We start from the raw sequence: 12,500 nt of genomic DNA, 5'->3' as shown, positions 1-12,500 counted from the left end.
TTCGTTTAGCCCCGCAAACCCTTGCTCCATGAACTCCTATATTTTATGGACCTAGTGTAGTCACGGTGTTAATCTTGGTCGTTCTCAAATTAATTATTGGGCGAATAGCCCGCTACTTGTTTGATACTGCAGAATTTTCATAGTATTAGCTTTCAATAAGGAGGCTGAAACCAGTTTCAACGCTTCCAAATGACGCTCTTATTAGAAGGATCGGCACCACAACGTTGTATCATGTATTGGCAATATTGTGGTACCAAATGAAACACGAATTATTGCTGAACAAGGTACTGTCATTATTGTGACGTAATATGCAAAGTTTTAAAAAATTATGTCTAACGGTCGTAAAACATTGTACTGAAGAAATATTTTATGGTGCCGGAATAATTACAGAATTGGAATGCTCGCAGCGTTGTTAATTTCTTAAAATTTATTCTTTTTCCAGATATCTTACGGAAATTGTCTGAGCTTCCACAAGCGTTTCCACATTTTGTCCGTCGACAAAAAGACGAGCTTTCAAACATTCTGACCTGTCTGCGTCCAGACAACGAGTGTCAATGCGTCTTACTACATGGAGCTCCAGGAATTGGGAAGACAACCTTGGCCATCAAGGCGGCCAATGAAATACTTGAAACTAACGATCGCGCACTGGTTGTATACATAAATTGCAAATACATTTATTCTTTCGCAGACTTTTCAGAAAAAGTCATTCGTCAAATTTACCCATCACGTTTTCCTGCAAATAACCCAGAAGCTGAAGTCAAGAATCGTTTGATTACACTGAACAAAACTTTCTTTGTTCTTTTGTTGCTGGACAACTTTGAGTTTTTACTAGGTAATGCGAATGACAACGAACAGGAAAATCAACGATCGGCTGCATCTTTATGTCCCGCCGACAGTAAGGACCGAAGGTTGATCAAGGACTTTATCGGTGAAATTGCGGGGTGGGTAAGAAACGTTAAATTACTTGTTACTTCATCGAACATTGTTTGTTTTCGTCAAATTGGAATAAAGACGATGACACTGGATCCGTTTTCACCAGAAGAAACCTTCGAGCTGTTAAAGAATGTACACGGCGATCGAGTAACGGTCGAAACATCCAAGGAACTATGCGAAGCTTGTAATGGTATTCCGCTCGTTCTTTACACTTTGATGTCGTCAGCAATTAATCTGCCCGCCTTAGTGGCGTATATGAACAGCTCTTCTCCACACGATCCCGCCATTAACAAATCCCTGGACTATTGCTTCAGTAGACTAAGAACGCAGGAACAGCATACCCTTTTAAGTTTGGCTCTTGTTAGAGGTTGGTTCACGCTACCTAAAGTTGCCAAAGCCTTTTGTTCCGCTACGTCAAGTGAGCGTGATATCAAACGCCATGTTGTAGAACTGGGAAACTGCTCTCTCTTACAGCAAAATATGTTTGGGGAAACATGCCGGTATACATTCCTCTCGAACATTCGAGATTACTGCATACACAAGGCGGCATCAGAAGAGGGGTTTCGTGTGGTCTTCCGTCGCGCTCGTAATCTGCTCATCGACTACCTCATTTCTTTCTTGAAAGACACTTTAAAGAAGTTCTTAAGCAAAGATGCGGTGGAGTCAGCTATCGACGACTTTGCATATGAAAAAGAAAATGTGATTCAGCTTGTAGGGTGGATTGATTCGGGTGAAGTGGATGCAGAACGTGTTACGAAATGCATTGATGCCTTTAACGTGGCGGGAGAGCTGCTTGCAAAGATGATGGCGAAGTCCATGTTTAAGGGAGTCTACGAATCCTTGGTCAGGAAATGTGAAGAAATGGGAGAACAAAGAAGACTCGGTGAATGTCTGACTTCCCTTGGAATCAAGGAAATTTTCAACTGTACGTGCACTGAGGGTCTGTGTGATAAAGCTACTGCACGAGCTCAACACTATTTGGAGAAAGCAAACACAATCCAGAGTAAACTTGGCATGAACCATGGTAACAGCAGAGCCCAATGTCTCGCTAAGCTTGGCCGCTGTTTAGCAAAAAGTAGTGACACCCGTGAACGAGGAAGAGGTATGATTGAGGACGCAATTCGCATCAGGCAAAACGCAGTGAAGACACCGGATGAAGAAGAAGGCGGCGAAAATGTCTGCCACGTCATGCTGGGTGCAACATTTAATGACAAGGCGGGTAAGTCTGTGGATCATACTGACCAAAAATTGGTGGGGTTGTGAGGGTTGTTTACTCTCCTAGGTCATTTGAGAAATTTTTCGATAATGTAATCGTTCCTATCAGTTTTTTCACTTTTCTTTAGAACGGTTTTCAATGGACTGTCGAAAGTACCCGGGTTGTTGGGATTCCCTGTTACGTTATAAGCAAGATTTTTGAAGAAATGGAAGATTTCTTTGTAATCAATCATGTTATGCTTTTAGATAAATATTATATTTATGTAAGGAAATGCCTTGGAGGTTTACCTTCGTTGAGAGGCTTTATTGCCAGGATAAGACGTGTTTATAATATCGAACTCCATATTGCGAGGGAGAGGGATAAACTCGCTACTCATTTTAAAAAATGGGAAAACTTAGTAGCTGCTTTAAACACTTAGTAGAAAATTAACCTTGTCACATCCTACATTTAGTTGGTCTTCTTTGTTTTTAATATAAAGTACTTTTTCGTTTTTTTTTTTAAGTAAGTCATTTTGGATAGTGTTTTGTAAATTGTAACTTTTCTTTTTTTTTTTCCTTTTGGTAAGTTGTAGATAAGTTTGCAAATGGTAGTTGCCAAATGAAAAATAAACAAATTACAAAAAAAAAAAAAAAGATTTTTCAACCAATGAGAAGCAATACCGATCGCGACTCACACGCAGTTTTTCCAGCTCTTTTGAATGTGATAAATGTAGTTGTTGGTTCATGGCGCCGTTTACGCTTAGGTTGATTGGTTAGCATAATTACTTTCATATGTGGATTCAATTAAGCACTTCGTTCAAAACTGCTTCAAAGGCGCTGTTACACACAACTTGCAACAGCCAAAAATATTGCAGGCTAAGTTGAAGAAATTGTTGCAAAAAATAGAACCGAGTTATACTTTCTGTAACGATTTTAACGAAATGTTTGTTCCGTTGCGCAGTGTGACATCTCTGTCTGCTTTTTGGCCCGCAATGTTGCCCTTAGCAACCACTTACGCATGCGGTATTTAGTGGAGCTCTAGGGCCGAAAGCGCCATTTCGTTTAGGCTATTGCGGTGAACACAGCAAAACAAGTTGCTCGAAAATCTGCAAATGAACAGCGCGGCCTTAAAAAAAGCATAGTTGAAATTGCAAATGGTCACGAGACAAATTTTATTTGCTTTTTAGTGGCTCTTTCGCTTGAAAACCGCCACCGACAGGCCGTAACAATCCGAGAAGAGAAAGTTTTGCCGATCTACATAAAAAGATTAGGTGATCATCCTTTCACTGCTACCATCCTTAACCACCTGTCCAATAATCATCGCGATCTGAAGGAAATCGAAGCCGCTGAACGGTACGTGCGCAAAGCTCTGGAGATTCGGCGGAAATTGTTGGGCGACCATAGGGACACCGCCAAATCCCTGTTTGATCTTGGAATGGTGTTAAAGGAAAAGGGGGAATTCCAAGAGGCAAAGACCTACTTAGAAAAGTGCAAAGAGATGCAAGAGAAAGTAGCGAATGACGACCCTATATTTGTTCAACAGTAAGTTCATCTCATTGGTTATGTGTTGCATTGACTTGCAGGGTTTATTCCATTCAGATCATAAATAAAGAAAAAGGCTTTGAAGATAATAGGAAGCGTTGACCTTAATGTCCCGAGACACTTCTGCTCCAGTTCTGGTCCCTATCGGAAACTGCAAGACTTCAATTACCTTGATGATTGACGATAATTTAACACCAAATGAGAATTACGTAATGTCTAATAATGTACTTTGCACCGATCAGATTTTTTTAACGAGCTGTTGAGTTGAATTGAGTGTTGTAGATCGTCATGCAGAAGAACAAGAGTGAATTAGATAAGAGTGTTGATTTATCACTTTGCGGCCTTGTCCCAGCACAGTCACAAATGGATTTATTTTTAGATACACTTTGCGCGCGAAAGAAACAATGGGCCGCCAATTTTAACCAATCAGGAGAAGCCATGTAACGCGTGACTGCTTCTGCATGTTTTTTTCATGAACATGACAACTGATTCTCGCGCGGGAACGGGTATTCTAAAAATAGACTCATTTGTGACTGTGCTGGGGACCCCACCCATGCCATAAGGCAACATTCTTATGTAATTCACTCTGGAGAAGAATTAAGTTGTGAGTATACAGGAAACGTGTCTCGTTGTGCGTTTTCGACGGTTCCGGACAGAAAAAAAGGAAAGGAACTTTAAGTGCCTACTCATTCTAGCGCTGGGGCACCAATTATAATTGGGGACACTGTAAAGTGAAATTAACAATCAACGCAAATCAAGTCAAATGTTGGTTTCTGAGGAGAGGGGAAACCGGAGTACCCGGAGAAAACCTCTTGGTGCAGAGTAGAGAACCAACAATCTCAACCTACATACGAGTCTGGGAATCGAACCTGGGCCAAATTGATGGGAGGCGAGTGCTCTCGTCATCTCTGCACCCCGAATTGTGCCCATTTCTCCTTAACGATGAACTGGGTCAGGGTTCAGCAGCAGTCCTTAGGGAACTCAAACAATGAGAAAAGCGATAGTGATAACAGCTCTTAAGATAAAAATTTGTGTCAAAGTTTAATTTTGCAAGAACTACGTGATGAAAAAGATCGACGGACCAGTTGCATAGAGATTTTGCACACGGGACTTTGAGCTAACGAAAGATTTTTAACGAGGCGTTGAATTTATGACCGTGGCACATTTCTGAGCGTTATGAAACGCCTATAGTTACTTGGGACTAAGACCGACCAGGCGCGGTTTGCTCGAAGCATGATTAGCACTAACCAGCGTTCTTTAAATACTATGGAAGGTTTTGATACCTTTTAACCAACGGTTACCGCTAACTTAACCAGGCCTCGAGCAACCGGCCCCAGGTCGGTAGAGAGGGTTCGTATTAACCAAACTTGCAGTTCTCCGTTGTATTATCCTTAAATTGGTGCCGTTTGCTTTCAATCTTTTCCTGCAGGACACAACAAGAGCTAGAAGCCGTTTACTTGGAACTTGGTGAATCGCCGTAAGTGGCACCATGATTTATTCAGTTAGTCGGTGAATCGGTTTCGTTACGAAGTTGAATAGATTAAACAACTAGCAAAAAGTGTTGCAAAGGTGGCCATTGTATAAGTCACAGAGGTCCATTAATTTTAGTTGCGACACTTTATTACGAGGTTATCACTAACTGGCGGGCTTTTTTTACCCGGAAAAATCAAAGGGAGCTTTGATTTGTGCGCCGGGTAAGTTCCGTGCACACCTGCTAAAGGGAAAATTACCAGAAACATATCTGACGTTATGACATGTGTTCTCGGTGGTGACTCGGGAATGCTGGGAACTGAAAACCCGAGTATTCCCGACCGTCATCGAACCTACCTTCCGATTACTAGTTCGGCCGGAAGTTCTGCCATTAAGATGCAAGGGACTTGTGGGTGCTGTTCCATGAAACTAGGTTAGTGATATCATAAGCAAATATGGCAAGCACATATTTTATTTCTTATATTGTGATTACTCATTCAAAATACCAACCGACATAAGGCTAACTTCCACATTGGATGTTAATCGTCCAATAATGTAAAAAAAGTATTTAACGAATGACGTCACGTTATGTCTTAATTTTTGTTACGAGTTTTTCAATTTGAAACAAATATAAATGCAAATCGAACACTTCGCATTGTTTTGGGGCTCCGAAATATTGTAAAGGCGAAAAGTAAACTTCATCATTTGTTACATATTGTATTTCGTTTGATTTTAAAAATCATGCATAACTCAGAGAGTCATCCACCAGAGTTTTGTGAGTTTGTCAAAAAATAGTAGGTCAGGTGCAAATGTACATCTATGTTTAATGGCAAAGTTGCAGTTACAGTTATCAATTTTAGTATATACTAAAACAGTGGATATTGTTGAACACGGGCTCTGATTGCCTACTCACAGTCCAAATATCCTTTGCTATTCACCTCCTAGCAACTTGCACGGGATTCGAGCCCGAAAATTCTGTAATTGTTGCAGGATTAAATGAGTTAAAATCACCCTTTTGTGCTATATTATCTCACTGTCCTCAGTGGCAGTGGTGGATATTTACCTCCGCCTCTAGCCACCTCCAGTTTGGCGAAGTTGGACGATTTGGATTTTTTTCCCAAGGGACCCTTCGCCGCAAGGATTATTTTCATCACGGAAGATGACAAACCCTGAAACCTGTGAATCACAACTGCCCAGAGAGGTCTGTAACACAATGATATTTGTCTGATTCTGTTCAGCTTACATCTTTCAGCAGGGCACGCAGCAACTGCGGAGCGTATTTTGTATTTGGGAGGGGCGGGGGGGGGGAAGGGGGGGGGGAAGGGGCGGGCTAACAAGCAAGCGCCGGAGACGTTAACTTGAACGGGGTTCTGTGGGAGTTCTCCGCCAGAAAATTTTGAAATCTTGAAGCTCGGAAATGCTACTTTCAGCATTCTCGACGAGATATCAAAACATGGATCAACAGTAAAGTGACAGATGTTTTACTTCTTATTTTTATTTTTTGCTTGAAATTGGGGGGGGGGGGGGGGGGGCTAAAGCCTTCCCAGCCCCCCGGCTCCGCCGTTCCTGGTACGCAAAAGAGCGAGGGTTTAAGCACCATTAATATTCGGACCATGTAAGGCTGCTTGTGGTCTTTTAAAATGGCTAGAAAACATGCTTTCCTAGCTAATGACATAGGTGAAAAAAAAAATGGCCACGTTTTAAAAAGCGATAAAATAAGGGGCTCCTACCTCCATACTTGACTGTTCAGTAACTTTATGGGACGCTAGAACACCCACACATTTTAGATTGCAAAAGGTTGTAGACACAGTTCCCGTTGTCATGGTATGACCTCTGTGGAATGCCTCTGGCGACAGTTTGCTAGGATATATTATCTACCTCAAGCTTCTCGAAAATCTGAGGATTACAAAGTGTTCTTACTTTCTCTAGTCTTCTCTATTATCTTGCTTTGCAGGCTTCGTCAGAGGAAGCCACCCAATTGAAGAGAGGGGCAAAAAGGTCAGAAGGTAACAAATACAATATCTCATGACCCATTCACAATTTCCTAGATCTCGTATAACAACGTCCACGTCCCAACCTTTGTATGCATGCTTTCATGTTGAAGGTGTTTTACCCACGAAAACGAAGAAGAAGGCTTCACTTTGGACAAAAAAGATTTCAATGTCCAGTGTTATAACAAGTGAAGGTGGTGGAGTGGTTGGAGAGGGAGTCAAACTTGTGTGTCCCCCTGGAGCTGTTGAAAGACCTGTAACTGTTACGGTAACATTAGAAGATCCTTCCAAGTACTGCGGTCTCTTAGTTCAAAGTGACCTTGAGAATGACGTAATGTTCTGTGCACCTATCATCAATCTTCAACCTAATGGTCACCATTTCAAGACAGGAGTAGAGTTGACAGTCAGGTTGAAAGGGCCGATTTCCTCGTTTAATAAAGTTGTCATTTTACATGGAAAGGAGACTGCTCTCGGGGGGATCGCTTGGGAAGACATTACTCGTAACACAATCGAATCGAATGAAACAAGTGACGAAGTGCTCATCATAACAGAACGATTCTCAATCATTGCAGCCCTCATAAAAAGGGCTGTAATTCTAACAAAAGACATTGCATCTAGACTAAATTTATCAGGATTTAATTTCTCGTTGTTGGTGTTGCTCAACAGTAAATCTGTTCCAAAAGAACTAGCTGTTGTGTTTGTGAGCGAGGACGTCGAAAATGAAGCATTCTTCCAAAAGGATGAGACGTCTTTGTTGGTGCAACTCAAAAAGGAAGGATTTAGAGAAATATTTATGCGTCCCGTCAAAGGGCAAGACGATAGGAGAATTTACAATCAAGAAGAACTCAAGGTATCAGTTTTTCCTATAGAAGACTTCAAATGTTCCAGCAGTGAACTTCCTGTCGTCGTAGAATCCTCTACTTGGTGGAGTACAGGACATGCCATTAGACTTCAATTAGAAAGCTCCAATCAAGACAGAATAGTATGTGGGAGAATAACTGTGAAAGGAAAGTATGGAAGCAGCAACGAAAGGCAGTTTTGTGATTTAGGTAAGTGAGATGGCGGTAAAGTGATCAACCTCTTTGATATGTTGTAAGAGTACACTATGATGATACCTGATCTGCAGATGTCCCGACCACCGCGGGATTCCTCATCACTGAGGTGGTAATGTCTTAATGAAATGCCATGTTACTGATTTGTATTTTTTTTGTTGCAGATCTCCATGGTTACATTAAACGCTCTTTGCGTGTGAACCGAGAAGTCTTTAATGTCATTCCCATTGCTAAAGCGCTTAAGTTGCCTGAGGAATTACTACCTCAAATTAAAGAAAAGTGGAGTGACGACGACTGCCAACTGGAAGTAATCTTGAATTGGTTGAAGCAGACTGATGTTCTCGAACATTTTTTTTCTCGCGGAAATCCTCTTGAGAGCTTGAAACAAGGTATTTTTCAAAGGTATTTTTGCATGGCGGCTTATGAATATGCGGGAAAACTAGATCTTAACAAATGTTATTGAAATCCAGGAAGAAAATGAGGGGGAACCACACATTTTTCAAAGATAACTAATCAACAATATTCAGTTCAAATACAAAGCAATGTATCGCGTTCTTTTCCAAATTGATCCTTAATTATCTCTGAAAAATGCATGGTTACGCCTAATTTTCTTTTCAGATACCATGAGCACTTGCTAATTTCTGGTTACTCCGCATAGTTTTACACCGCACAAAAATATCCCTGAGTTAGTAGGCACCACCGATAGGAAACCCGAGTACTTCGAGATGCGCAGAACGTGTGCGCAATAACAATCGTAGGCACCGTCCTTAAGCGATACTGTTAACAGAATAACTTGGCACCTTTATTTCAATACTATTAGAGCCTGTGAAGCAATGTAATCTCTAGCCACAGATCTATATTTTCGTTTACTTCTTCACTCGTTCGCCTCCTATAAAGCATCAGCTAAATACAGCGTCATTGACACACCTCCTAGGAATAATTAAAAAAAAAACTGATGTAAAAGACTTAAAGTCAAGTGTTTGACTGTTTTGTTTTTACCAGTCTTCATCGGGTCCGCTAGGAGAAAAAATTCGTTCACAAACGTTTCTGTGTTGTAAAACATTGAGCACTAGTTAAATAAAATATGACGTTGTGATATTCTACAATTGCAGATTGCAGTTCGTTTTGTTCATTAATGCCTATGGGTTCGAATATCCTTGACTTGTGAAGGATGCATACTTCACGTTCTCTTCTAAAAGAGTCACACCCATTCAAGTATTAAAAAAATGGCGTTTGGAATCATTATCAATGTCGTCGTCGTCGTTATCATTAATTTCTTATAATTGTATTTTTATTATTATTAGATTACCGAGTTACCACTAAAAGAGGTCAGATTCACGTCAAGCACATAAGGTACGTTGCGACAAAAATTGACCGGCTAGAGCACGAAAGCGTTGAACTTGAGAAGCACTTTGCCAGCAAGATCCATACACTTTGTCAATTGGTATTAAGAGATTGCTGCCTGGAGATGGAAAGCACTGGTGACGGGTTGGCGAAAGCAGCTTCATCGAAGAAAATCGACGAGCGAAAAATGCCTGAATGTTTGAGAGATTTTGTCGTCTTTTTTTGCAAGGATTTTTCTTCGTCTTCTGAAAAATGCATCATTGAGGAATTTCAGAGCGTTGTTCCCGAATTGATTCAGATGATAAAGGAAGTCTTTGTTGACAATGAGGCCGATTACCAAGAGCCAACTGGCTTGTGGGGTCTATCGGACGAAGCTTTAGAAGCGATGGAGTCTAGTATTCGGGATTCTCTACAACACAACAACGTCCTAAAACTTATCTGCGACGTTAGCCAAGTTCTGGAGAAACTTTGCCTTGAAAACTGCAGCTACGAACGCAAGTCCGAATTTGAAAAGTGTGGGAAACGTTTGGCAAACCAAGACATCCTGGAGTTTTTAAAGCCCTATTTTCAGAACTGCCCAAAAAACTGGAGATTACACAAAAGGTTGGAGTTGTTTTCCGAGCGGACGAGGGATATTTTGTCAAATCCGATGGCATTTGCCGACGATTTCTTTATGCGCGATTTTGCAAACGTTGCAATGAGTCTAAATGATTTTGCCAAGTTCGATGCATCCAAGTTGGTGAGATTTGAACTTACTGACTCATCCAATTCTCGTGTCAACTGTAGCGGGGAGAATACACAGTACCACGTAAACCAGAATCGACCGGTATTCTATCAGGAAGTCGTTTACGAGAAGGAAGAGTCTGAAGATGAGCTTAAACTGCACGCTTCAGCAATCGTTCACATGGATGGAAAGATTCACAAAATTGGAGCGTTTCAGTCGGTGATTATGCTCCACAAATCTTGTTGGGAGAGCTTTGAAAAATGCATAAGTTCTTTTCGTAGAGTCGCCACGGCAAAGGTAGAAGACGAGGATTCCGATAACCGTCGGGTGGTCCTGTATTCATCCCAGAAGCAAGAGCTTTCTGAGATGCTGAAAGCTCTGGGGAATAAAATGGGCGAGGAATTGGTCGGCTTCACAAATTCACAAGTCACCCAATGTCCGCTAACTGCGCGAAATAATTCAGCGAAGAAGGGGAATGATTTGAGACTCCGCTTGATTTACAAATGGGGGTCCGATTCACTGGATCTTGAAAGCAAGGATTTTGTGGCATGTGACGATTCTTCTGCTCAAAGTGCCTCTTTACCCGAGTTGCAACTTTTCGGTAAGCTTTAACACAACGCAATCCATATATATGCTATACAAGTGCATGATGAGATTTATGGTACTTTGCATAAACGTCACAAGGCGTCTTCTTAAAGGGGCAGTGTCGTGGATTGTATTAAAAATCTGGAAAGCAACGGAGACCTGTTTACCGATGGCAAACTAAAATTAATGGCCAATTTTTTTTCAAAACGGATATTTTAGCTCACAGAAACCATTCTTAAGTTTTTTTGGTTACGCGTAGCCAAGATTAAAATAAATGCCAATTTGAAAAAGTCGGGCCGACGTTTTCAAGTACTCCCCTTCCATCTTAGATAAATTCCGCGATAACGTAGTGCGGCTCATTTTTATTTTAAAATTTGATCGACTTTTATCTCACTGCGGTGATCCAGAAGCAATTTAACAATGAAAAAGTTACTGAAAATCGACTTGGCACACTTAAAGGGGCAATTCCTATGATACTACCCCTTTAAGGACGTTCGCGCCCAAAATGTTCCCACGAACAGACTTTTTTAAAACTTGCCAAACAGAAAGGTAATGATCTACTTTTGCCAAAAAGGCAAAAAAAAAATGGGGGGTCACCGTGCTCATTCTCGAGATCATGAGGTGCATTTTTAGAAGATTGCGTTATTTTATGACGATCTTAGCTTACAACTGTCCGCAATAAAAAAAGCTACATTAGTGAAATTTAGATCAGGTAAACGTACTCAATTCAACAAAACTAATGTAACTAAACAACCTTTGCAGCTGATGTCTTTTTCTGAGGTGAAATAGACCTTGAAAAACGATACATTTAAGTCTAAGAAAAAAAACCTCGGTCGCACGAGAGCATAAAAGGCGATATATTTGTAACTTCTCACGTACAGATTTGTTTTGTTTTTTGTTAAAATGGACAAAATCAGGAAAGGAAGTGATGAACGGAAGGAAAAATGGGGGTCACCGAGCATTCAAGAGAGTAAAATCGCTGCGAAGTTCTCAAAGCGATTGTCTATTCGTAGTGTCACGTTATTGCGTGACATTTCCGAGAAGACCTGGGTCCACAGCTATCCCGTCATGCAACAAGCGACCCCGAGGGAGGATCAAACACTGGCTCGATGCCATGTTTGTTTGCCTTCGTGGTCTGTGATGCATGACGCGTGCGTGACATGCGCGAAAAAATGCGCAGTAGCAATGGGCTCGAACGTCCTTAAGCCTAAGAACTTCACGTATGACCTTTTGGTTAGGATTCTAGTTAAGGTCATGCTTAATCTTAGCGTCACTTTGTGACGCCTACACTAATTAGCGTGAATCTCATTATGTCGCTGTATTGGAAAACCCTCCGCATGAGGTTTTCGAAACCTGATGAAAACTGTATAAGACGATATATAAAAGGAAGCGTTCCTTCCTTGGGTCAGCTTTAACTCTCCTTTAATCTTAGGAAGTACAAAACCTACCTTCCAGGTCACGTTGTTTCTATGTATATTGTATGTGACTCCTATAACGACTCAATGAGACTGTCGAGAAAAGAGACCAGATTTCACTCATTACATTCACGAAATACTACTCAAAAGGATACTTCAACAATAAAAACACATGTCAATTTCAGTTCTTTAAACACTAAGTTGTGTTTGAGGCAATTGTCCGTACTTCATAAACATCAGGTACAACTAT

General features: G+C 41.0%; 2 protein-coding genes across 9 annotated transcripts in view; both read left to right on the top strand.

The window, feature by feature from the left end:
- LOC137986522 (uncharacterized) overlaps window positions 1-12,500 on the top strand; it is a 135,108-nt gene that overhangs the window by 5,502 nt on the left and 117,106 nt on the right. The gene's annotated exons all lie outside the window — the stretch shown is intronic.
- Window positions 1-12,500, top strand: part of LOC137992157 (uncharacterized) — a 150,169-nt gene that overhangs the window by 41,716 nt on the left and 95,953 nt on the right. For 7 of the 8 annotated variants that reach the window (XR_011121650.1, XM_068837292.1, XM_068837296.1 and 4 more), the window contains 8 exons: window positions 443-2,152; window positions 3,315-3,669; window positions 5,099-5,146; window positions 6,262-6,340; window positions 7,094-7,145; window positions 7,244-8,179; window positions 8,347-8,571; window positions 9,487-10,851. Coding sequence is in view for 7 of the 8 variants with exons in the window: in XM_068837292.1 (XP_068693393.1) it covers window positions 443-2,152; window positions 3,315-3,669; window positions 5,099-5,146; window positions 6,262-6,340; window positions 7,094-7,145; window positions 7,244-8,179; window positions 8,347-8,571; window positions 9,487-10,851 (4,770 nt within the window). In the remaining variant the exon portion in view is untranslated. The remainder of the gene's footprint in view (window positions 1-442; window positions 2,153-3,314; window positions 3,670-5,098; window positions 5,147-6,261; window positions 6,341-7,093; window positions 7,146-7,243; window positions 8,180-8,346; window positions 8,572-9,486; window positions 10,852-12,500) is intronic. The other variant, XM_068837297.1, reaches the window with a different exon arrangement.

The sequence above is a fragment of the Montipora foliosa genome, chromosome 2 (assembly GCF_036669935.1).
Source record: "Montipora foliosa isolate CH-2021 chromosome 2, ASM3666993v2, whole genome shotgun sequence".
NCBI lineage: Eukaryota > Metazoa > Cnidaria > Anthozoa > Scleractinia > Acroporidae > Montipora > Montipora foliosa.
This window is presented reverse-complemented; position numbering and strand designations above follow the sequence as displayed.